We start from the raw sequence: 24268 nt of genomic DNA, 5'->3' as shown, positions 1-24268 counted from the left end.
CACATATCTTTTGGAGCTCCACCAAATCCATTCAGGCCAGTTTTGAAATCAAATATCTCGCACAAGAGTTTAAATCAGGGCTACTCAATTAGTTTTGCCAAGGGTCCAGATGGAAAAGGTAAGAATTACTTAAGGCCCGAACACTTCTGTCGAAAATGCAAATGCAGTAGATCTTAGCCGGTTTGGGTTATAGCTAATGGAGAGAATCGCGGTCCAAGATGAAAGCTTGAATGAGGCACTAAACGTGAATTTACTCCTTGCGAGAGTATATTGGCACAACGCCATACAGAATACATTTTATCTGGAATTGCTTCACAAGGTAATGATTTAAATACAGTTTATTACATCACAAATACAATTGTGCGCGAACAATCGTCAATTGTATAGTGGACTAGTCGACCCTTTTTTGTCACAGTTGGACAATCTGAGCTCCTATGACATTTTGGAAACACTTTACACTCCTTGAACATAGCAATGTTCAAGTAATTAACACACAGATGATATATGTATATAAATGTTGCCATAATCAAACGAGCGTCGAGGTCCACATTTAACGCCCCAAAGGGCCGGATATGGCCCGCGGGCCGCCATTTGAGTAGCTCTGGTTAAAATCAATTCACGGCCGCACGTTGTGCACGCCTACTTTGTTCTAAAATCAAGTTAATTTTTTCCTTCTTCGATGTGAACACTGCCTGAATAGAGTGTTAAGGGTGACGTATGCCACTGATAAAATAGTTGGCCAACAAAAATTTTGACAACGTGAGCGTAGTGCAATAAACAATATTTATTTATTTATTATGTTTAAACAAGTTGCGAGTAAGTAACAAATATGTAAACGCTACTTTACACGCAAGTTGGATGAAAACATTACCACAACCAAAGTTTCTTTTTTTATTCAAAATAGTCTAAACTTCATTTACAACAATTTATCCTCAAAGAGTTTTTTTTATTTGTAAACATTTCCAGTGTATTCCATCACACAGATGATTTGACACCAGAAAATGAAGTCAAAATTGTCAGCGCAAAAAAATGGACCCTGTCCAAAAACAGGTTTTGAAAAAACACAAAAATGCTTCTGCGATCCACGGTTGGCAAACTAAGCAATTAACATAATTCAGGATTTTTAAATCGAGTATAATACAGATTTAGGTTTATGTTTTATAGAAATGACCATATTTAAAATGGCAGAATCTGCATTATTTTGTCGGTCTTTTTCGTGTTGACCGCTTTTTGTGACCGGATGACGAAAGGGTTGGGGACGTTACGTTCCAAGTAGCAGGTTGTGGAGATCTAAAACATTTGCTTATTAGTGATTCTCCCTAACTATCGAGTATTTTTTTGACACCAGAAACATCACCACTTCGCCGACGTTAAATGTTGGGTCCAAACCAAACAGTTTTTTTTTAAATCGAATACTGCTGATAAACAGTCATTTTGCATGTAGTCGCTGTTATTGTAAAACGACTAAAAAAAATGTTAGGTAAAATGTTAAGGTGCAAACTGAATCGCAATATACAGCCGAAATCTTGGTTGTGTTACACGCGTAAACCAGATTTAACTACAAGCAATCAAAAACAAATACACCTTAATTGCAGTATTACATCCGCACAGGTATTTTTTTCACTCAAGTTACCCAACCATAAGGAAAATAAAAATACATACGTTTCCGGGTGTGGCAACAACACATGATTTCTTCCCTTTGCTGTGTCTCTATTCTCCTTGTCATTCCCAATCGTTGTGATTATGCTGATGTCTTTTGCAAATGTGATGTTAGGGTCGTTTGCTGACGCTGTTTGATAACGATTTTAAAGCAATATTAGACATTTGCAAGGTTCGAAACAATCTACATTTTATTAGTAACCACAACATAAACAATGTGCTTATATTTTTACTTGATTTGAAAAAAGATTCGAGTTTTACAGACGGTCTAAAACTGCAGAAAATTTCGAAAAAGTGGACATCTGTGCATACTTTGAACTGGTCGTTAAATTTAAACCATTTAAACATGGTGTTTACTTGGAGTTGAAGCAGCCCTAGACAGACTAGCGCAAGTTTCCGAAAGTGGGTCTCTGCTTGGAGTTTGGTGTTCCGTGTTGGTGAGTTTCCGCGCTGATTTGAGAATCGCTTGAATATTCAAAGGACGATTCCTGCAAAAAAATCACGTGTTATAGTGACCAACACGAAGCATTTTTCGGGATTTTTAGCACAATGACAAAAAAAGTATCTTCAAATAATCGTTTGGTCGTTAAATTGTACATTTTGATTCGCAAGATTTATTGTGGAAATTTCAGTTTCACAGTACAAATGTTTTTAGTCACTTTAAAGTACGGTACCTTCGCTTGGCAGTGGCAGGTGTGAGAAGTTGTGCAGCATTATCGCCACCTACTGGTGTTTGTGGATTAGTATTTTGTCCGGTAGAGGGCGTGGTCGCAACACTCACTGGTCTCGACACGACTGCAAATGCAACGGATTAAAAAGAATACATTCATCCACACATTTGCTAAGCACTATGTACCTGATTTTCTTCGTTCTCTGCTAGCAGTTGCAAGTTGGGTTTGTTCCTGTGAAACATCATTGTTGAAGTATTATTTTTGACCCACAATTCGTAGTTATGATTTTGCAGCGGTTTAAGACATACTCGTCTGCTCGTTTTTAATTTCATTATTCAAACACTATTTTTTGATCTGTGTTTTACTTTTGGGGGAGCTGTTTTTAAGCCTGAAGAGTTTTCGCTGAATTGAAAAAGTGAAAAAATGTTGTTAATGATGTAATTTAATGCAAGTATTGCTTGTACAAAAACGATAAAAATGTAAAATCAATACTTTTTTCACGAAATTTTAATGTGAGATATAAGTGTGTTTGGTGTTATAAAAAAAACGTTTTCGAAATATCAAACCTTTAACTTTTCAGCTTCTTCTTCCTCACGCTCAAATCGTTTGAGGTCAAACTCAATCTCACGAGCAAGTTGTTTGTCAGCTGAAAGTATTTCATCCACCTCTGCTCGATATTCCTGCATTACTTCCTATGCACAAATATAAGTGTTACGTCCTCCAGTCGAAAAACATCAAGTTGCATAATGTTAAAAATCGGTGGCAAAGGTAACGTGTAGTTTTTACCATGCTGTCCATTGTGCGTTTGACCTTTGCCACATATGCCATAAATGGGTCTGAAATTTCATTGCAGTTTTACGTGGTAATTCATCGCATTATAATTAAATGTTATACAGTTTTATATACAGCATTACATTTACACCACAATGTACCTTAAACACTAACAGCCATATTTCAACAGTTACCCGTTTGAGTTTGAGTTAACTAAGACCGATTACGGCGGGGGTCGGCAACCTTTTGCGCACGGCGGACCGTTTTTGAAACTAAAATTTTATCGCGGACCGGTCTTCAAAAAAGTACAAATATTTAGCATTAAAAACACTAAAATTAGTTCATCATCCCCGGGATACATGGGCCAAACGTTTCATAACATCTAACCTAAAAATTTATACGGCCCGGTAACGAAACCATCGCGGACCGGTACCGGGCCGCGAACCGGCGGTTGCCGACCACTGGATTACGGGGTTAGAGAATTTCATACCCTTTTTCTCAGGAAAAATTAAAGTCATTTCGACACTAACAAATCAAGTGTCAACCGGATTAGTCCATCTTTTGACCTGATCTGTCACTGAACAATGTCTTGATAAATTGAAAGACAAACCTTAAGATAAAGCATCACATTATGAACAAGGGGACTCTTCTTTTCGGTCAACATGTTTTTCAGCTCAATAATAATGGGAATGATGTTTTCTATTAGATTCTTTTTGACCACCTATTGAAAGTACAAGTTTAAAGTTAGATATAAGTTTTTCTTAAATATTTTTTTATCATTCCTACCTGGGAAATAATTTTCTGTTTCATTTTCTGTTTCATTGCGTTTTGTTCCGCTTGAGTACCCATCATTTCCTCCTCTTCACCATCGCCATCTTTATTTTTTAACGACTTGAGGCGAATTTCCTGCAGATGGAAATGGTTACATAGTTACACACGTCGTACTGTTAACATAGGAATTATTTCGCCACCTTAGAGTGGTCATTTGTAAACAGTATACCTAAACCAATTGTTTTTGTTTCTGCACCTTAACAAGAGGACGGCGAAGCCGAGTCGCTCAGGCACTCGCTGCCGAGCATCGCCTTATGTTTTACTTTTGTACTGTATATGTTGACACAAAAATTACGATGCGACAACCATCCAATGCCTTCGTACTGTGGCGTAAACGTTTTGCCATACAAACGTACCATTACCAACGGTCGAATTAGAAGACTTCATGTTTCAAGAAAACATACAGTGACTACTTTTATGCTACGTTATAACGACAAAAACATGCTTGACTGGCTCAAAGCATAAACAGAAAACGCTGGGTGGTGAGCGGATCAAAACAATTTTTGGGTCAATATTGCGACTGTATACTATTACCATAAAATCAACTTACTTTGCAGCATAAGATTGACAATGCATCTGTTAGAATGTGACGTGTTTTGTCGTTTAATGCAATTGTTGCCTCCACAAAACCGTCTAAAAATGCCAAAAAGCAATTGTATACCAAACAACATCATTCTTTCACCATGAAAACTTCAGAAGTTTAGAATAACTACACCAACCCAATATATCAGCACACAGTTTGCCGGTGAGGTTTATCCGATTTTCATCTTCAAAATTTTCCAGCAAAAAACAATAAATTTCCATTCGCTTGGCAGCATTTGGCCCTCCAGACAAATTAATTAATCGCTCTTCTCTAGAATGCAAATTACATATCGTGATGTCAAACAGGTAAAGGAACACTACCTAAAATATTTTAAAACCTTCGACATCTCTACAAAAAACTCTAATGCTGTAACATTTTTGGTTGCTAAATATAATAAAAGGTTTCAAAACATTTTAGAAATAACGTTTTGCAGTTGTACAAAGGCTTTGTAGTTTTATAAAAAAGGGTTTTGTGCAGTTTAAAAGTTAACATAAATGCAACAAACCTGTCGGTCTTGGCAAACTGGTGCAAGTTGTGTTCGTTGTATGCGTTAAAGTAGAAAATACAAGCAACAAAATAGCGGTAAAACATGTCACCAGCAATTCCTTGCCCTCTCAGATGCTGTTGTAGTAAACAGTAGCGAGCAAGCGAACGAACTTGTTGGTTTTTATCGCAACAAGCGAATATAAATTTAAAAAGAAGAGTGCCCCGCCATTTGACGTATTCTTTCTGCCCAAGGAAATAAAAAGGTTTAATCTAATGTCACAGTTGTTAAACGAATCAACACCCTGGGTAAAACAATTGAATAATAACTGTGCACCAAGCACTTACCGTTAATCATCGGTCGAATTTACAACATTACAATTGCAAAATAACGTCAAAAAATATCTTCCAAAAATTACAACAAAAACTTTCAAAAGCGGAGAACTGGTAATTAAGTCGGGCATGGAAAATAATTTATCATTGAAAAGATGGCACATTTAGCGCTATAGTACAGATATGTCAAATATACCTTTAGTAAATCGCTGATCAAAATGACAGCGTGATTCCTGATAACTGCTGACTCGTCGGCCAAACATGTAGCCATTTCGGAAAGATACCTGCAACAATAAAAAAAAACAGGTACAAATCAGTACACCAGAACGAAACAACGAACACGGTCACATTCACATTATACATTTCCTAAATCTTTACAACAGGCGAATGGGGCACAAGCAAATGCAAAACTATACTTACGGGTCAACAAGCTGAGTATGCAAAACACACAGGTCGGTCAACACAACAAGCACGTTGTTCCTAACAGCTTCGTCCTTACATGTGCCCATCTCGCGTGCTAAGGCGGGTACAACTTTTTTGGCAAGTTTCTCGTTGAGCAAGCAAGCCCGACCTAAATTGATGATGGTGTGGGCTCGAATGTCCGATGATATTCCCGTGTTGCGAAACTGGGACAAGGGCTGCGATAAACCTTGGCTGGACGGCACTGAAACATTAGTAGTAGGATAAAACTGTGTTCGTACATAAATCGGCCCGAACCACGTGCGCTCAATACAGGCGATTCGAGTTGCCCATAACCATACAAGACTGAGGCTTTCCGCCAATTTTGATCAGTCTGTGTTTTTCGTTGGACAATGTAATAAATGTGATATCGATTTCGCCGAAACAATGGTAGCCTTAGTTATGAACAAAAAAACGTGTCATACGTTATTAGGACATAAAATTGTAAAAAGTGCCATTGCAGAGGCGAAATCGACATTACGTTTATTACAATGCCCAACAAAAACACAGAATGGCGAAAGTTGACTGAAAGCTTTGTATTAGTAGTACGATTAAGAGTTTTTAAAGCGATGTTTGTTCATGTGTAACCAACTGCATAAAACGGTAAAGTGGTTTCTCCAGTCCTTGTTTAAGCGTAGGCCACGTGATTTGCGTAAATAAACAAAATCACAATAGAACAAAAAGAAAGTTTGCTCAAAAACAATAGTATAATTCTCATGTCAGAAGCTTGCAATACTTCTAATCCGTTCAATAAATAATAATTTCAACGTTTGCTTCCCTCGAATTTGTAAACATGATACAAATATTACAACATAAGAAAAAAAGAAATTCCGCAATATTATGCAGCAGATGCAAACTTCGTTTTGCAATAGATATTAATTTGAAATAAAAAAAACTTTCTACATTATCGGTTTAGTCCACTCGGTTTTATCTACACAGTTGTGCTTAAACGTGTATGTTATTGTAAAAAATAACCACCTGCAATGTCGTTGTCACCATCAACGGGACTTGTAAGCAGAGCTTGAATGGAAAGCAGGACTCGTTGGGGAACATTATTGGGTGATCGCTGTGATGTTTGACCAACCACATTAAGGTGCTTTACAAGTAAGTCTTTGTCGAAATCGCCAGGTGATGTTTTCATAATAACTTCAGACAACCATACGTCAGTGTTTTTGAGAAGCTTGGTGCACCAAGTATCCATCGCTTTCTGTTTAACGAAAATGTAAAAAAAAATCTTCGTCCATTTTACAAAACTTTTATTGGCGAAAAATGGAAATAAATTTTATTGTTATCTTTTACAGTTTAAATGACATATGGGACAGCAATATTTTGTATGCCATGTTCAACACAAATCCAGCTTCTGAGACATTGCACCGTGTCTCTCAATAAAACTGCAAAAAAATGCCCGGCAACAATCACTTTCCAAGTAGTTATGACAATAGCAAGATTCCAGTGAGAGCACTCCACTAAAACTTTTTATGGTCAGAGTGTACAGAACCAATTTAAAATGTCTTACCTTAGCATCAGCTTGGTTGGAATATTGTTTATTGAACAGCTTTTGAATTGCTTCAAAGTGGAAGCCAATCAAATGATGAGATGTCTTGTTGTGTGAAACTGCTGACTTTAATTCCTCTAAAACGCGATAAAGAAAATATTTTGGTCAAAAATACAAGAGATTGTTAATGCCTGCAACAAAGTAGAGGTTGATTTCAATTGTATACCAAGCTCAACTTTGGGCAGACAAAACAATTGTTATACTCAACCTATAACAGATGTCACTTCTTCCTTTTTCAAATGCCCGGCAACTTCACCAACAGAAGTAATTACATCCATCTGCAAAAAATAAAATCCACTCATTCCTAAGAGATAAGAGTTAAATACATTTTTAGTTGACGGAAAATCATTTTGTGGTGTGTTTCAAAACTGTATTTTGACTGTTTTGAGCAGTGGATGACAAAAAGAACAAAAATTCCATCCAGTGTTTCATACCGGAACGGAACGTTATACCGGAACGAAATGAGTTAAGTTGAGTTATAAAATTAAATAAATAATTTTTGACTCAAATACCGGAACAAAATACCGAAATAAAAAAAATTCAAAATACCGGAACGGAACGAAATACCGTCATTTTTTATTCCGGTATTTCGTTCTGAACATTTGACATGAAACAATTGCTGAAAATTTCGCGCCATTAAGCTCTTACAATTAACATTCGTTTGACCATCATTGACAAATGTTATGTTTTTCGCTTAATAGCTGTAAAGACCACAAAGAAATGTTCTTTTGTTAAGACCGAAATACCGAAAAATACCGCTATAAATTTATTTCGGTCAGACCGGAACGAAATGAAAATATCGGTCCAGAACGAAATAAATAATTTGCTCAGAACGAATAACGTTATTTCGTTTCGTTCCGGTATGAAACACTGATTCGATCACTTACAATGACTAACAATTAAAAAGGATGAGGTTTGGCAAAAATTTTAAATGTTTTGAATAAGCTCTGGCATTTGCGACATTTTACCACCATATGTACTATGTAACAAGATGTTGGGCGTCGTTTTCATTTTTCTAATTCCTTGATTACAAACTTTCATACCTCTAGATTAAATTGTTATAGTATGTTTGTATCACAAAACTGTGGCAAAAAATGTTTCACATTTTGTTTTATTTTTATTATTTATACATTTGTTTAACAGATTTTACTGGGGTACATGTTTTTTGGAGTTTGTATGGGATTTCTACATATTCCACCTTGGTGACTGTGAGGATGTCAGAATCAATTTGTTTTCTCCATTGCTCCACAACCATTGCAGCAGTGGTTGCATCACCAAAGTACAGAGTAAACATTCGAATTAACATCCATGCACAAGCTGCAAAAAAATGTCATTTTTAATCCAAAAACTGTGGGTTGTAACACATTACAAAACCTACCGTTTCTTTCACTGTTTGTTAAATTTGAACACAACTTTTTGAGAATCTTCTTGTTGAGCTTGTTTTGAAGTTTCCAGTGCTTAATGATTTCTTGAAAGTAAACTCTGCATATAAACAGCCAAAGTAAACACAAGTGATCCAAAGTGACCAAAACCATGAAAATATCAGTGATAAGATTTCAGTGCTATTGCTTTTGTTACAAAACTTTCATTTAGGATATAAAAAGCATACGTTGTAAGTTTGATAATTACCATTCACCTTCATGTTTGTTTTTCCAAATCTTTTTTTTAATAAAATTTACCCTAAAAGTATATAAAATGTATCTGTAGAATGAAATTCAGTCACAATTGCGAAGATGTGCACAAAATTGTGACAAAAATGGAGTAAAATCGCTACCTCATTTGATCGCCATCTTCAGTGGTTAAAAACTTTAACAAACTCCAGGCTAGAGTTTCTTTTTCTGAGTCGTCCATAATTCCATTTAACAGCACTTCCTCTGACAACTAAAAAAATGCCACTATAAAGCCCAGTCTTTTAACAAGGTTCTTAACTTCTTTTACTTCCTATACCTTTTTGATGACCCTCTAATTATGTGATTGGATCAACACAATGTTTGTGGAAATTTTGTTTCTTGGCATTGAATATAACTTACCTGCACACATTTCTCTTGCATTGATGTTTCATTGTCAAATACTGATGGCAGCATACATTTCATCCACATTACATGAACGTCACTACTATCTGGATACGCCTGTTATGTGACAGACAACCCATAAATATTTACCATGTGTAGGGTATTTTTAAAAGATCATACCCAACAATTCACACAAATCATCATAAATTCTGTGGTTTTTATAAAAAGATTATGTATGGTTTTTACAACCCCTGGTCTTTGTTTATTGTTGATTGGTATGATTTAGTCATAATTCGTACCATACTGGTTTAACACCGACTGTGGGGGTGCTCAATTTAAAATAGTTTGCATGCCAAGTTATTGTGTTAATGGAAGAATACTCACTGTAAGCACAGCAGTAGCACTTTGAATTGCAAGTTTTCTCACACTTAGAAGAGGATCGCGACACAGAGAATTCAGAATATCCAATGCCTCCTTGTTAACTGTTATATATCCATTGCACAGTGATGCCTCAAGAGTTTGCACAGCATTCCTTCGTACTGCAACTTTTCCCTCTGAGCATCTTGGTGTAAGTAATGGCAAAAGGTTTGGTGCTAAAACGCAAAATCGTTAGTTGTGAGTTAGAAACATTTAGGTGAGAATATAATAATTATTTTGTTCAATACAGCAATATGCCTAGCTGCTGTCGATTTTCATTGCTATGAAAATGGAAAACATACAATAGAATTTTGTTGTTAAAATAATCTTTCTACAACCTACTAGAAAAATCCATGAACAAAGTTCGCCTTGATTGTCCACTGGCTGTTCCAGGAGTTGCAGCAACCGAACTTAAACAAAAAAGAATTGTAGTTGTGATAATTAATAACGCATTTTGAAAGTTTTATCTAAAACATTTGTTTTGCATATTGATGCCAAACCATGCACAAAAAAGAAAAGAGGAAACACATTTATTTAATCTCTACTACCAACCGCAAAGCAATATCACCCTGAAACACACTTTAAGTCTAAGATGACCCACAATTTAAGATGCCAACATATTTTTTATGTAAGTCAAATGTTTGTTTTGTCAAGTTTTTGTTTGTAGTCATTAGTATAGTCTTTTCAAGAGCATTTTTTAAGCAGTAGACAGTTTAAAAACATAACTTACCTGGTGGTGGAAGCAGTTAGATCCAAGCCTTGTACAAGTGTACCAAAGACGTTCGATGAGACAACTTTCTTTTTCATCATTTCAGTGAGAACAGCAAGAGCTCGGGAACGAACTGTTGGAGCAGGGTCAGTAAAGTTGTTTACTACCACCTAAGAAATAGTTTTTGTTTGTTTGTTATATTTTTTGAGGCACTCTAAAATCTAAAAATCCTATGTATAAAGTGAAATTGGTTTACTTGTAATAAAAAGGCTGGGGAAAGGCAAGGCACCAGATTTTCTGGCAGGTCTTGCTCAGCTTCAGGAAAAGATTTTACATGAAGTAAGAGCTCTCCAATCACAGCCATGGCAGAGGTTCGATATGACACCTGAAATAATAAACAAAAGTCGTTTTTCTAAATCACTGCATGAAATAATTTGTCCACTGAATGTTGCAAAAACTTACCTTTTGTCCATTTGCCAACAGTTCTAACCATTGGATGAACTCAGCATAGGCCTTCGCTGGCAAATTTCTTAACACAGTTGCAACCCGAAGTGCCATGTGATGCTTAAATTCAGAACGATCTGGGGACTGATCAAAAACATAACATAAAACTTAGACTGTATGTTTGCTGTTTCTTGGCAATTTTTGTATAGTAATGTCCAGAATTTGTAAATAATAGTTTTGGAATTTTTGATATTGCTTGATGTGCATGGTGATAGTAAGCAGGGGTCACATTTTTGTCAATACATTTTGTAAAAAGCCTTTGTGTAACAAATTACAAGAAACAACTGAACAAACAGACCAGTTTATTTTAGCACCTGAACAATAACGTTTTGCAAAAATTCAACCACTGCGTTCTCCACCAGTGTTCCGTGTTGCTTATGTACGGAAGTAACAAAAAGTAGTGCGGCTTCGGCTCGGTGCATGTAAACTCGTGGAGCAGAGCTTGTGGTGGGACTAACTCCATATTTCATCGTAAAGATTGGCATTAATAATTCAAATACTAAAGGGGAAATCTACAAAAGAAGAAAAAAAGCTTTGATTGGAAAACACTATGGAACATTATTTATTGTTCATTCTTTTATACTAGCAAATGCTTGTAATTTTTTCACAAATATTTACCACAGAGTGTCATTTACTCCAGGTATTACCTGAGTTGGATTTTTGTTTACAATTATCTGCAATGCTTTGCATGAAAGCTGATCAGGCAGAGACATGTCCTCAATATCACTGAAAATTAAAAAGCAAACAATAACCTTCTCTACATCAATGCGATTTAAACAAAAACACCCACCGTGAAAGAGTGGTAAATGTGGCCTCTCCAAAACACTTAAATACTTCCACTAGTCCCTGTACAATAAAATACAAATGTAAAAATTGCTCATTAGGGTATGAAAATTTAAACCTTTACAGTCAGTAAAAATATAAACATAAAAATGAGTCTTTGGGATGAATAAAACAAAGTAAAGGGTAAAAAATATGCGAATACAACCAAACCTTACCAACTTGCATATTGACAGAAAATACAACAAAATGGAATCCCTTTAGAACAGGGGTGAGCAACCTGCAGCCCGCGGGCCACAATATGCTGCTAGAATCAAATGCAAATTTTACGTAATAAGACATTTTTGGTATGCAAAAGAGTAAAATCATGTTGTATTATATAAAGGTGCGGCCCGCCATCTAATGTTTTTGGCCCCACAGTAACAAAGGTTGCCCGACCCTGCTTTAGAAGGAGACATATATTAAACTTAAATAGCTCAGTTAAAACAAACACAACAAAATATTTCATAAACAGTGTGCTGAAGCTTGTTAGACAAGTTTGTTTGTTTTTTCTATATACCTACTTCTACAGTTGCTTTCAATGGCATGGGTTTGTTCTTAAAGGAGAAGGCTTGCACAAAATAGCAGAAATCTTGCAAAACATCTGTAAGATTTCCTACTAGCTTCACTGCTTCTTGTGTTGAAAGCTCAACCACTTGATCAGTTTCCATATCATCATCATGGTGATGAGAATCAGACTGTAGGACACAAAAATGTTTAAAAACTGACCAGTCTTTAACAGTTATTATGTTGTTTTTAGTGGTTGTAGTAGTTTTTGGGATCATTTTTTACTTAAACAGTAAGAATTTTTTACTTTCACAACACAGTTTTAGCCAGTTTCGTAGCCTGTAAAATCTTCGCCGCAAAAAATATAAATCCCAAACATTTTAACAATGAATTCAATGGTAGTCACACAGTGTTTGTATTGTCATTAAAACCTTACATCTCTTCCCTGCCTTTGAGTTGACTTTGATTGTTTTGATTGACTTTGATTTCGGTTTGCAGTGGCTGCCACCTTTATGGCACTGACAGATTTCTCGAAAATAACTTCATGAAAAAAGAGAAAAGAATCCCCACCTACAAAACAACAATTTCAATTAGGCAACAATTTTTTTCATAATTAATATTATACTCGTTATTTTTAAAACTGAAAAAATTAAAAACTACTTTAAACCTTGTTCTTTTAACAGAATCATGCACAAATGAGAAGCAAACAAGGCCCGTTGCTTTTCCGAAAAACTTGCATTTCTTTGAAGTCCTTCATGAAGAAAGTAATACAACCACACTTGCAATCGTTTCACATTGATGTCATTATTCTTTAAAACATTCCATACAGACTACAAAAAAACAGAATCATGCGCCATTAAATTCCTATATTTACAATAAAATCTCAATTGCTTAGAAAACTTTTACTCAATCGTTTTAGACATATATATAATGTGATTAGTGATGGCACCATTGAAGAATTATAACTATAAACACAAAAAAGAGAATTTTTCGAATAACATGATAATATTTTTTTGACTGATTGCAACTTTTAAATGAGCAAATTATGAGTTTACACTTTCCAGTTTAAACTAGTGGTAACTTTTTCATTGCCCCCCACAAATTTATTAGGGTTACAGACCCCTCTGTGAAAATTCTTTTAAGCTCTACTTGGGCAATTGCTTGAAATTCTATATCTTAACTTACTCCTTGGAGTTGGAGCTATCCCACCACAGACCCCTAGGGGTTTCATGTTTCAAAAACCCTAGGTTGGAAATGTTTAGTTTACTCTAGAATAATAGCATAATGGTTAGACCCTATAAAGCATTTATTACAGTAACAGCTAAACAAACCTCATTTTGTTCACCCAATTTTCTCACAGATTTAATCAGGTTTTTTAAGTGTGAATTTGATGCATCATCAATGTTTAGATCAAATATGGGATCCTCTAAAAATTCTGATCCAGATGTTATTTCAACAAACTCTGTAAGGTGAAGTTTATTATTTAATAATGGCTTGTATACTAATACTATATATATTTGTGGTAAACTTACCATCTGATATGTCGCTAAATTGAAGCTTATTTAGCAAATCCACTGCAACTTGAGCTGTCATAGTTCACGTCGAAACTGTTACAGTTGTTAATCCCGAGATTTAAGATGTGTTCCTGAACTAACGAACTTAACTTACGTATCGTTTTGGTGTTATTTGACAGTAACACTTAATTCAGGAGCAGGTTCACGGATTGTGTTTTGCAAAGTTTAACAAGATTTGGCGCCAAACGAAAAATATTATTTCTATGTAATATTTAACAACCAATAACACATCTACTTTGACCTTGACCAGAGCTGCTGTTTTGACTCTGGTTTGACTTTTCACTAAATAGAAAGAGCTGATTAAACACAACCCAATTTATCACTTTAATAAATTTAGGATTACCCCTAAATTTAAATTAATTATTTACATTTGCTCGCTTATCTTGGGATATGTTTAAGATACGGTAAACATTTCATAATGTTGTAACTTACCAGTCCGTATGTATGTGACGTTGACTGCTATTTTTTTTATCATTCTGATAGCTAGCTAGCTTCATATGTGATTCAGTCAACGCGCTTCCTGTCGGCTAATCGGCTGCATCCCAATAAGTTCGATCCTACCGCGGAGCAAGCTAAATCACTTAAAGATAGACATCGAAAATATTTGCGTAGTTGCTGAAAAGTTTGAAATATTGGCACTCGTTTTATCGAATCTTTTTAAGTGTAACTGTTTGTCCATCAAATGGCCCTTTTGCCAAAGAGAATAGTATTATAAAGGCATTGTGTTGGTGTTTCTTTTTGATAAAACTTCCAAGCGCCTATATTACCCTTATAAATAAATGGGTTTATCACCAGCAGCTACGAACATGACAACACCAGACATGGGGCAATTCGTATTCGTCATTCCTATTCGAATGCATTCGAATACAGGTTTTACCACCTTCGTGCTGTATTCGAATGATTTTGGCTTTCGTTCGATAGTGCACGAATACAATTCGAATAGTTGATGTTAACTTTTAGTTTTAAATCAACAATTAATAAATACAAAAGCTTGAGTAAATTTTTTGCGAATACAATTCGAATTGTTGTCAGCCTTTGGCAACGTAAGATTAGTAAAATCGAATACATTACTACGTTTTTACGAATACAATTCGAATTGTTGTTTACCTACAGACTAGGAGTAGTCGAGAATATGTTGCCACATATGTTTGCCAAATAGATTCGAATACAATTCGATTTGGCAGTGAAACATCTCATGTAAATTTGGGATATTTAAATCAGTCAATTAGGCTAATGTGGCAAAACAAAGCTCGTTGGTTTACATTTTTACCGATAAATTTGCAATGCATAAACCCAAATGTTACTTTTTGTTCGAATACCTTTCACAACTACAAATACCCGAATCGCTGCAGTCGAATTGTTTGCTTCTTACAACAACTAAACAATTCGTGAATACAAATAACTGAAACTGTTAATTTGAATACAATTCGAATTGATACATTTTAAAAAGTACGTATAGTATTCATGAATACGAATACATGCTTGGGGTTTATTTGAATAGTATTCGAATTACACGTTATTGTTTTTTGGTCAACTATTCATGAATACAAATACACGTTTTATTCGAATACAATTCGAATCGCTGTCACTTAAACGTTACGAAACCATTCGTGAATACGAATACTAGACTCGCATTATTCGAATACAATTCGAATTGCTGGACTTGAAAAAGTGCGTAAGTATTCGTGAATACGAATACATGCTTGGGTCTATTCGAATAGTATTCGAATTAAATTTCGTTGTATTTGGGTCAACAATTCATGAATACAAATACGTGACTTGTTTTATTCAAATACCATTCGCTCAAAAAAAAGTATTCATGAATTCGAATGCGGTCATGCAGGTATTCGTAAAGTATTCGAATACAGGACACGTGTATTCGACCCCATGTCTGGACAACACACACTATGGGTTTGTTACAATTCTGATGGTGGTCAAGACAAGAGTGTTTGACACTACGGTTACAAAACGCTGGAGCCCGTCAATATTGAAAGCATTTGGGCATGTGAACGCCTAAATAGGCTTATATTGGGCGATCAATTTATAATTTCCCAATTGTCTTGAACTGGCTGAACCCAGCGTCTCAAACAACGCAAATTAGGGGTTCCCAACCTTTTTTGCTGCTCGTACCCTTTTGTCAGGTCAAAGCATTCTTCGTACCCCCGAAAAAATATTGATGGAATTTTTCAGATGTATATTGCTAAATGAAATTGCTTTTATAGCTCCATTAAATGTTTAACCGGTATTCTAAATTTGTAAAAATATTTTACCAAACATTTTATCCAAGAATAAAATTAGGCTATTTTTTTCTTTTTTAGACTTCTACAAAGAGCAGCAGTTTTTTCCAGTTTTATATAACATTTATTAGTCTTAATTCTAGTTACGCAAAACAAAATGGCAGTGACAGTTCATGTGAAAACAATGCAGTGCCCGTTATCCCTACTTTCGTTAGTTCTAGAGGTGGTTAGTAGACCGTTTGTAGCAGATTTACAGCAAGACTACATTGAATGCCCCTTTATCTGTGCAATTTTCCCCTAAGTTTGTGCTTCGTTGTTTAATGCTGGCAGCAAGTAAAAACAACATTGTTATGTAAATGAGGCTTCTTGCTAAACAACAACAATTGTTTGTAGATACGTAATTGTTTTTTAAGCAAAGACCGTAATGGCATGATATCATTTACAATTCCAAAATAAAACTGTGCTGTGAAATCTGTTTGAAAAGCTGCTTTTTGGCCCAAGCATCTTCGTACCCCTTAATGTTCAATCTCGTACCCCCGGTTGGGAACTGCTGACGTAAATGGTCACATGTCACGTTTTTCCGACCGAGTATCAAAACAACAGTTAACGATGTCCACAAAAGTGATGATTTCATGCTAAAAAGCATAACTTCACAGGTAAAGAGCTTCCATGAAAGTTTTTCTTTTGCGCGTTGACTTGCGCAAATCCGAGGTGTTTGTCTATGTTGACTTTCATTGTGTTCTGGTGCAATTCTCCATCATCCAGTAAGTATTGACGAAGTGTCTGCCATCCACAGGCAAATGTAAATTTCTGCCTATAAATTGTCGTGATTTAATTTGTCTATGTCCACAATTTCAGACAACTATATGTTAAAAAAAACATATTTATCAGAAAGAATAAGTCGTACAGGAATGGACGCCAATTAATCCCGAAACGCATGTTAAAACTTAGTAATAAGTGTTAATTGTTTCCATGATTCATTATGTTTCCATAATGCAGTTTTTGTGCTTATAAGCAACAATCATAACATCAACTTTTAAACTTTCGCACATTTTAACAAATGCATTAATCAATTTGCCTACCAAAACTGTGGTGCGCAAGACATTTTCTGCCCCTCGTAGACACGTTTCATATTTACATGGGCGTGAATGAACCAAGGTCCTTTACTCGGCAACCATTTGAAACAATTCTTAGCTTTTAAACAACACGTAGAAATTAAAAAAGCCACAACTGTATACTTAGCATAAACCTAGATCAAGGGGTCAAAGAATTTAAGCGCTTGTCTTCTAGCTTCTAGTAAACTTAGCTCGAGCAGTGTCATATCTTTTTCAGCTTGTCAAATCTTTTTCTGGAAAACTACGTCGAAGAGGTGTAAAATATACATGTAGGCCTACGCGGCTTTTAATGTGAGCAAAAGTTAATAAAAGCAGCAATGCTGTGGCCCAGGCACAAATTAATCTAACATATTGCTAAAACCAACATTTACTGTTTTCATTATGGTATATTTATTTTAATCCTTGGAGGCAAAAGAGGAATACTAATCGATTTGCTGCTTCCAACCAGCATTTGTAGTCACTCTATTAGTCACACATGGTCGCATAACTCGGCTAGTATGAAGTCGCCTATACGGGACTGCCGTTATTAACACGCCTTAGTGGTGTGACTCATGTGTCAGGCTATCGTAAGGTCGTTCTATTGTTGGATGGTTATCCACCACCGGTATTTGTGAAAAAGTCCAGCCACTCAAGCCTTTTTTTATGGGATCCCCGCATTCATGTTTGCCTGTCGCTGTGGAACCCCGAAAAACGTAGCTGTTTGCAGTCGCATGCCCGTAATGAGCGATCTATGATGGGGATAAAATCCCTAATGCGCGATCGTGACAGCATTTGTTAACAATAGCTCCAAGGGTCAGAGTAGTTCAAAAACTGTTGCTCCATTTATCATGCCGTTTTAATGCAAATTACATTTAAATTGTTGGGTGGAAGCTAGTTTGTGTGTGAATAAATATAAACCCTTTTAATGCACTATATTTTTTTTCTTCTAACCGATACAGGTAAAAAAGATCGGGTTTCGCTGATCGATACAGCGCGCAGATAAACTAGTTAAAGGCATCCAATAAAGCAAAATGCTACTAGGCATGCATGAATCTACACGCACAGCAATGCTACAATTATAAGCCCAGTTTTTGTCAGTTTCAGAGAAAAAATATTATATCGGGCTTTACTGCTTACCGTTATTATAATGGTTAAAACATTCTAGCACTTCTGGGTGGTAGTGAAAGCGAAAATTTTGGATTGAGAAAACCTGCAATGGTTTTGCTAGTAACGATCAGTTGGTGCAATCATTAACAGGGAAATCGTGATGTCATTTTCAAAGTGAAAGGAGTACTTACAGTCATCTTAAAAGATTGTTGAATCACTTCAGTGAAGACAAGCAAGCCAAAGTCAACACCCTGTAACAACTAGTCATCGTTTCAAGCAGGAGCCATTGTTGCGTCACAGATCGTTCCTTGTCGTTACGTCATAGACGAGCGGGCACTTCCGTGTGATTCATAGATGCTTGTAGAAGAATTACCAATATTTTCTCTGTTTCTTTTCGTTTCGGCATTGTCTCCGGGTGTTGTCTCTGTCTTCTTAAACAACAATGTGTGAAAAACTTCAGTTTAAAGTTAATTTAAGAAAGTTGGTTTAGTTAAAAACAGTTTGTCGGTTAGATTTAAACTTACCTTTTTGACCTCGACACAAGCTGTGTGGAATAAACTTGTAATTTCGAAAAACACACTTCAGTAAAGGAGTTGGAGCGCTTAAGTCTTTTGTCGGAGAGAACATCTGCTTGTAACTTGGTGTAATAACAGGTTACGGTCCTGAACGCAGCGTAGCATGACAAAAAAGTTGACTGGGCTTATTGGCTGCAGTGCGGTTCTCTGTCAGACAAGTGCGCGTTAGCCAAACGCATTTTAGTTGTCAGGCAGAGTACTAGTCTTTAGTTACAGTTTGTAAGGTTCCAGTAAGCAAATTGTGAACGTTTGGCCGCTGGCATTGTTTGTCTTCAAGTACAGCAGGCTTTGTAGGGCGCTTTCGTTGTGATTATTTAGGGAAATGTGTTGCTTCTGTTTTCACTATCCGCAAACTAAAGAGATACTTAAGTTTAACCGATAATGTTTGTTTGGAAGATTTTGTAATCAGATAGTTTCTGCGCTGGTAAAAAAGTGTCAGCAACATTCCTATCGCGCTTGGCAAGTGTGCCGGATTGCCGGAAAATTGCGGCGAGATTGCCCTCCCATTAACAGATTAGCTGCGGTTTAATCACGTAGCGATATTGATAAGTGCTTCTACCCACCACAAGGCTTGTTTCGGGGCCCATGAGGCACTTTTAGGTACATGTTTGTGTCAGTTAGCGACTGTGATAAAATATCTTACCCATGTACTGGTCACTGGAAAAGCTCAAAGTGGTGTCAAACCGAACTAGTTTTGTGTTTCTACTCTAGGTTTGACTGCAAACATGGGCTATGCATTGGTGACAAATCATTTTTGACGAAAGTAGTTAGATAAACTGCCAACTGAGACCTGAGATTAGTCATTTGCCTGCCTAAGGTTTACAAAGTCCTTGCGAATGAGAAACTGGTATTTACGGTCGGTGACGTGAAACATGATGCAGGAATTTATTTCCGGGTTTCCGTGACAGATAAGCAACAAGATACAACAGACATCCTTGGCATTGTGAGACGCCGTTTTACTGACTAGGCTTGTTGGTAATTTCTGCCGTATTGTGAAAGGGAAAGTCGTTTCACCAAGAAGTGTGTTGATTGACCGTTAATGTATTTTAATATGTTTTGCACAAACATACAAATTTTCCTTGTGCTGTTGCGTGGAGTTATAAGATTGACTGCGATTAGAACAAAAACGATTTACACATACCAATATTACATTCTGTTTATTCCTGTGATTAAATATTCTAATATTTGTGCTTTTGATTTTACTAATATCCAATTTTTGGACGTTTTGACAAAAACTGCAGAGCCCTATGTGAATGTTCGTGTATTCCTTGTGGCGAGACAGCGGATGTACTAATTGCCAAAAATCGACGAACACGCGCCGTTCCTTGTCGCCACTTATTTTCTCCCGAGCTGCGTTCGTTTTGGTTACCGTAAACAGCAACGGTGTGCGTTACGGCATCGCACCGTGTTTTAGTGTCGTTCAGGGTGCCCATGGTCGTAAACACGTACACACTAAAAATGAAGCATTAGCAAAGGGTGTTTTAAAGACATTACGCTAGCAAATGCGAAATCCCGGGGGCACAACCTGCTCAAGTCGTGCGACGTTAGACGGTTTCGGAATTTTGACTGCAAGATGTTGTGTCATGCCTAAAACAATCTGGGTTATTTTGATCAGGGCAGCGGTAATTGCGTCATGTAGCATGCACCCCACGCATTAATCGATTCGGACGATCATCCTCTCGAAGGCCTGTCAGTGCATTAGCATTCAGGAAGCCTCTGGTGAGTTTGGTTCATTTGCAGCTTAGTGCTAAAACTGGCAGATTTTACTGCGCCTTGCCATTTTCTACTTTAGGGCGTAATAACAATTCGCGTACCTAGAAGTTCTTCGTTATGCGAACTTTATCCAGTAATAGTCATTAACCGTTGCATATGTTTTTTTCTATGTGCAAGAAAAAGTTGTTTGTTTTTTTCTTAAATAGTTTTCTCAAAGAAAAAACATCTTGTATTACAGTCTTTGATTTGGTCTTTCACTATTTGGCCGCCTCAAACGTGATTAAGGTTGCTGGAAATAAAAGATCATTCGTGTTTAAAAAAATGCTAAAAAAACGTTATTAACGATGCAGTCTGGCGTTGCACTTCCAAATTGAGTGCTCACGTCTATCATGTCAAAATATGTAAGCAGTCGACCAAACTGAATGCAAATTTATTAAACAAGCTATTGCTGTCAGGCATAATGTATAACCTAGTATTGTTCATCCAGCAGTTTTATTATAAATAATCGACTCGTTTATGAATGCAAATTCATTAAAAACATAATTTCCTAGATGATATTATTCAGGGTGGTTTGTGTGGACTACTTTGTTACGAATTGTATTGCGCGCTGAAATAGCACTTACGCCAATAGCTTGTGGTAGTACGTTTCAAACTGTTCGTTAAAACGGACATTGGGCCACGTATTCTGTCGCCTTACGTATAGCTATAAGGCCGACAGATCAGGTCATGCCATTTAAATATCGTGGTCCCCACAATTATAATCAAATTTTCCCTTGCTATGTTACTACAGGTTAATTGATTTAAGTTCCAAATTTGCGTCTTGAAGTTTCACGCAAGTCTTTCAATGCAGGTGAGTGCAAGTAAACAAATAAGGTATTTTGTTGATTTTCAGGTCGTAGTGTTGTCTTAAATGGCTCAAAAGTGCATTGAAAAACGTGTAGGCAATAGAGCTGATCAGACAGATGTAACAACCTGTTTGTGTTTGTTGTCTATTTTACTGCAAAGGCTCAAACAATGTTTCGAGACGAATACCATTCCTTTATCTGCCTTAGTAGTTTTGTTTTAGCCGCATTATTTTCCTTTCAACGTTATATTATCCAGGGAATACTATGCCGTGGGATTTTAAGATTGACCACATTTTTTTAGTTTAGGGAATAAAAATGTGATTTTTATGCTAACATCTTATGTGTATAACACTCACACTATGTAGCAAGGCTTACTTACTCTAATCTATGCGTAGTGACACTATTTGGTAAACAGAGTGTTACTAAACTAAGCTTAATAACGTCCTACTTGCTGCGTAGGCGATCAAACTGGTTGTGGTTGGTGACGGTGCTGTGGGAAAAACATGTCTGTTGATCAGCTACACCTCAAATGCATTTCCATACGAATACATTCCCACAGTTTTTGAGAACTACATGGCCAACATTACCTTTGAAGGCCGACCAATCTCCCTTAACCTGTGGGATACGGCGGGTCAAGAAGATTTTGACAGGTTGGTAATAAAGCTCGTATTGTTGAGCAAGTCAAACCTCTTTAACTGAGGTTATTGAGTATTCGTCAATTCAGAGACAACATTGTAATCTGGTTCGTTGTTTAAGCAAATAATTTACAATTTATCAGTTATATCCACAATTTTTGAAGTCTATACTTTTCTTTCTACCTGGACATTTGAACCTTTAACAGCGTCAATATAAGCACACTATTTCCGCATGTCCATATTAAGAAACCGAAAGTTGCGTATAATTGCCCCAGGACAAAGGTTCGCATCAAGACGCATTGCTGACTTATCAGGTTTTTATACTTACAATACAGTGTGAAAAGCGAAACCTGATTCTTTCTAAATGGTTAGCAGTTGTAAAAAGTTAAGACTATAAAAAAGTGACTGGATGCATGAAATATATGAGGAGGATTTTGCAGTGTTAAAAAAAGACATGCTTGTATTGCTACACTAAAAACCGTAGTTGGGATGGGTTAAATTTTTATTCGCCGCATTGAAATATTTACATTATTTTAGACTCCGGCCACTTTCGTACCCCGACACAGACGTCTTCGTTCTATGCTTCTCTGTCATTTCCCCCACCTCGTTTGAAAACATAAAACTGAAGTGGATTCCCGAACTTACCCAGAATTGCCCCAATGTGCCGATCGTTCTTGTCGCAACAAAACTTGATCTACGAACGAACCCAGAAGTTCTTCAGCAGCTTCAAGAAAAAGACATGGAACCTATAACGTAAGAAAGTCCTACTAATAATACGAATTTTCTGCTGTACTTGAAAAATTTGTGACTTTTGGTTACATAGCCTACCGTACACTTTATGAAGTTATTGACATATGTCTATTTAAGCTGCTAGGTTTTTATCTTCTGATAAGGTCATAATGTTTGTAAGCGAGGTTGTTCCTAGACTTTGCTGCAAAAAATAAAGATAATACTATGTAAATGCGAAAGAAACATTAAATAGCTAAAAGGTGTACAAGACGGTCCCAGAAACTGAAGGCCTATTTTCAAACAGACAAATGCAAGGACAGAAGCTTGCCAAGGAAATAAAGGCTGTGAAGTACGTGGAATGTTCAGCTCTGACCCAAGAAGGGCTTAAACACGTTTTCGATGAAGCTGTTTGCTCCGTGCTCCACCCTGAACGGAATAAAGATAAATCAAAGCAGGGAAAAAATTGTGTCTTAGTATAAATTCCTTTTCTGCGAGTGTTACTTGTTTTGGTTATTTATTCATCATCTTAATGCCCCTGCAGTCCAGTGTGTGTTTGCATTTTTTTCATTTTGGCAGTGGTATATAGTTAGACCGATACTAAACAATTGCGCAGCTGGCCTTGTCGCAACTGCATGTTTTTCAACTTTTGTATGAGCTGTTTCCTTTATCCGATTGAGGCAGCCTGTTTGTACAGTATTGTTTTTCTATGCGCCAACTCTTTTTACTTCACATGCGAAAACATCCTTCTGGCCTTTTTTGACTCAGATTAGATAAATACATAATTGAATTATCAAGGCCGATAACAATGTTTTGTTTTGTTTTTCCAAACTTCAATTTTTGTCAATTTTCTTACCTAACTATCGAAATTTAATTGTTGGCACGATTGCACTGATTTGGGAAACGGCACGATATCACGTTTTACAGTCATTTACCACCCACGTTTTTTCTTTTTGTGGCATTGCCTTTCACAAGAGTAAGTTTGATGGCGATTTGTTAAATTTTTGTGATTTCTTTGTTAATATACAGTAACCTTATTTGCCAGTTTTTTTGCAAGGCGTAAGCTGGTTACGCACGTCCTGGATTTATCACTCGGGTAAAAACTGTATTTCGTTTGCAACGTGCTGTTTCTGCATGTTTATGTTTTGTTTTTCATTTTATTTTACCGAATATCGCCAGTCAGCCAAGTATCTTTTGGATTAGCGATACTTTGTCTTTCATTCGTCTAAAATTGTAACTTGTCCGAGGCTGCTGAGGACTGGTCAATGTGTTTTGATCATCAAATTAGTCAATTGTTTTTTTCATTGTGAAACATGATGTTTTGTTGACTTTGACTGTTTTTCCAAAGCAAAAAAAGAAGCGATGTCAAGTTTGTTTAGTAATGGACATTGCAAATAAATTTATCGCGGACAGCTGTTTATATTTTTTGAGAAGTTATGTATTAAACTT

The 24268-nt window shown here is 36.4% G+C and overlaps 2 protein-coding genes across 2 annotated transcripts; one reads left to right on the top strand and one right to left on the bottom strand.

Annotated features, from left to right (window-relative positions):
* Positions 1–766: 766 nt before the first annotated feature.
* Positions 767–14121, bottom strand: LOC145205689 (condensin-2 complex subunit D3-L-like). The gene is made up of 33 exons (XM_080078428.1): positions 13846–14121; positions 13645–13775; positions 12981–13143; positions 12750–12883; positions 12331–12504; positions 11778–11833; positions 11635–11713; positions 11302–11499; positions 10946–11071; positions 10740–10868; positions 10505–10653; positions 10117–10184; positions 9742–9950; positions 9376–9474; positions 9120–9226; positions 8724–8827; positions 8544–8662; positions 7554–7623; positions 7307–7422; positions 6769–6997; positions 5752–5995; positions 5528–5615; positions 5021–5244; positions 4652–4785; positions 4483–4565; positions 3888–4007; positions 3712–3822; positions 2897–3022; positions 2516–2561; positions 2334–2454; positions 2017–2147; positions 1663–1789; positions 767–1290 (listed from the first exon to the last, which is right to left on the bottom strand). The coding sequence occupies exons 1-33, from the start codon at positions 13904–13906 to the stop codon at positions 1197–1199; spliced, it is 4170 nt and encodes a 1389-aa protein (XP_079934554.1). The 5' UTR covers positions 13907–14121; the 3' UTR covers positions 767–1196.
* Positions 14122–19317: 5196 nt separating this feature from the next.
* Positions 19318–24231, top strand: LOC145205086 (ras-related protein ced-10-like). The gene is made up of 5 exons (XM_080077731.1): positions 19318–20619; positions 21404–21463; positions 21918–22108; positions 22631–22846; positions 23127–24231. The coding sequence occupies exons 2-5, from the start codon at positions 21458–21460 to the stop codon at positions 23299–23301; spliced, it is 588 nt and encodes a 195-aa protein (XP_079933857.1). The 5' UTR covers positions 19318–20619; positions 21404–21457; the 3' UTR covers positions 23302–24231.
* The last annotated feature ends 37 nt before the right edge of the window (positions 24232–24268 follow it).

The sequence above is a fragment of the Phallusia mammillata genome, chromosome 8 (genome assembly GCF_965637545.1).
Source record: "Phallusia mammillata chromosome 8, kaPhaMamm4.hap1.1, whole genome shotgun sequence".
Lineage (NCBI taxonomy): Eukaryota > Metazoa > Chordata > Ascidiacea > Phlebobranchia > Ascidiidae > Phallusia > Phallusia mammillata.
The sequence above is the reverse complement of the archived record's forward strand: the minus strand, read 5'-3'. Positions and strand labels throughout refer to the sequence as shown.